The sequence below is a fragment of the Hyposmocoma kahamanoa genome, unplaced genomic scaffold, assembly GCF_003589595.1.
Source record: "Hyposmocoma kahamanoa isolate Upper Pololo Valley unplaced genomic scaffold, ASM358959v1 102, whole genome shotgun sequence".
NCBI classification, from domain to species: Eukaryota; Metazoa; Arthropoda; class Insecta; order Lepidoptera; family Cosmopterigidae; genus Hyposmocoma; species Hyposmocoma kahamanoa.
In genome coordinates, this window is record NW_020653337.1 from 19074855 (window position 1) to 19076262 (window position 1408).

General features: G+C 39.6%; 1 protein-coding gene across 1 annotated transcript; it reads left to right on the forward strand.

The window, feature by feature from the left end:
• The first annotated feature begins 232 nt into the window (after positions 1-232).
• Positions 233-1015, forward strand: LOC113234138. The gene has a single exon (XM_026469408.1). The coding sequence runs from the start codon at positions 233-235 to the stop codon at positions 1013-1015; it is 783 nt and encodes a 260-aa protein (XP_026325193.1).
• The last annotated feature ends 393 nt before the right edge of the window (positions 1016-1408 follow it).

Here is a 1408-nt window from a genome sequence, read left to right on the forward strand (position 1 = left end):
AAAAGTTTCATTCGAAAACCTCAAACCATGAAGATTCTATGAAAATTGAAAGAACCTATTGCAATAAAACGGCAATTTCATACTTTAACCCCTAATATTAAATACAGTGCTGGTTTTAGTAATATCATATATAGTGTGTATTGCGAATTTCATAATGGACAAAAATATCGAACAAAGAGTTTGTCTTAAATTTTGCATCGCCAATGGAATTTCGTGTTCAGAGTCACTGAAAATGTTACAGAAGGCTTACGGTGACTCGACTTTATCAAAAACTCGTGCTTATGAGTGGTTCAAAGCGTTAAAAAGCGGTCGAGATGTGATGGAAGATTTGCCTGGATCTGGTAGGCCGTCAACGTCTGCAACTGAAGTTAACATCGCAAAAGTGAAGGAAATAGTGACTGAAAATCCCCATTCAACTCTGAGACAGATAGCCGCCGAACTTTCTGTATCTCACGAGTCGATCCGTACCATTTTAACTAATCATTTGGGTATGAAACATGTTGCTGCTCGGCTAGTCCCAAAAGATCTGAATTTTCTCCAAAAACTCAATCGCATGAAAGTCGCTGAGGACATGCTAGAACGAGTCAATACGGACCCAACATTCATGAAACGCATTGTTACCGGTGACGAGACGTGGGTTTACGAGTTTGACATGCAAACTAGTCAACAAGCTTCGGAGTGGCGCCTTCCAACTGAACCGAAACCGAAAAAACCACGCCAAAGTCGATCAAAAGTCAAAGTCATGTTGACTGTTTTCTTTGACTATCGCGGTGTTGTGCACTCTGAATTCTTACCGGAAGGTCTAAAGGTAAATAAAGAATATTATTTGAGCGTTATGCGGCGTAAGAGAGCAAATTCGACGAAAAAGAACAGAATTGTGGAAAGAAAATTCTTGGATTTTGCACCACGACAATGCGCCTTCGCACAAGGCTATCATTGTGAACGAATTATTGACCAAACACTCAACAAATACCATCCAACAACCACCATATTCACCAGATATGGCTCCTGCTGACTTTTTTCTTTTTCCTAAACTCAAATTACCACTTCGTGGCACCCGTTTTCAATCGATAGAAGACATAAAGGAGAATTCGCGGCGAGAACTGAACTCAATTCCGGAAGCAGCGTTTAAAAAATGTTTTGATGAATGGATTATTCGTTGGCGCAAGTGTATCGTTTCTAAAGGAGCATACTTTGAAGGTGATAAAATAAATTTGGATGAATAATAGACATTTTGTGTATTATTGATCTTTTCCCGGTACTTTCTTGACAGAGTAGTATCTGCTGGTTCCTTTCGTATCTCAGTTGGGTGAGCATCAGACACGGTATGCCGAAGGTGCAGGTTCGAATTCAGCCGTATCGAAGGAATTTTTCTTAGTGTTTGATCTTCGTATAAACTATTATAACA

What these genes read in the sequence shown, in the direction of transcription:
- LOC113234138 (XM_026469408.1), top strand. Translation starts at nt 233, where the DNA reads ATGTTACAGAAGGCTTACGGTGACTCGACTTTATCAAAAACTCGTGCT.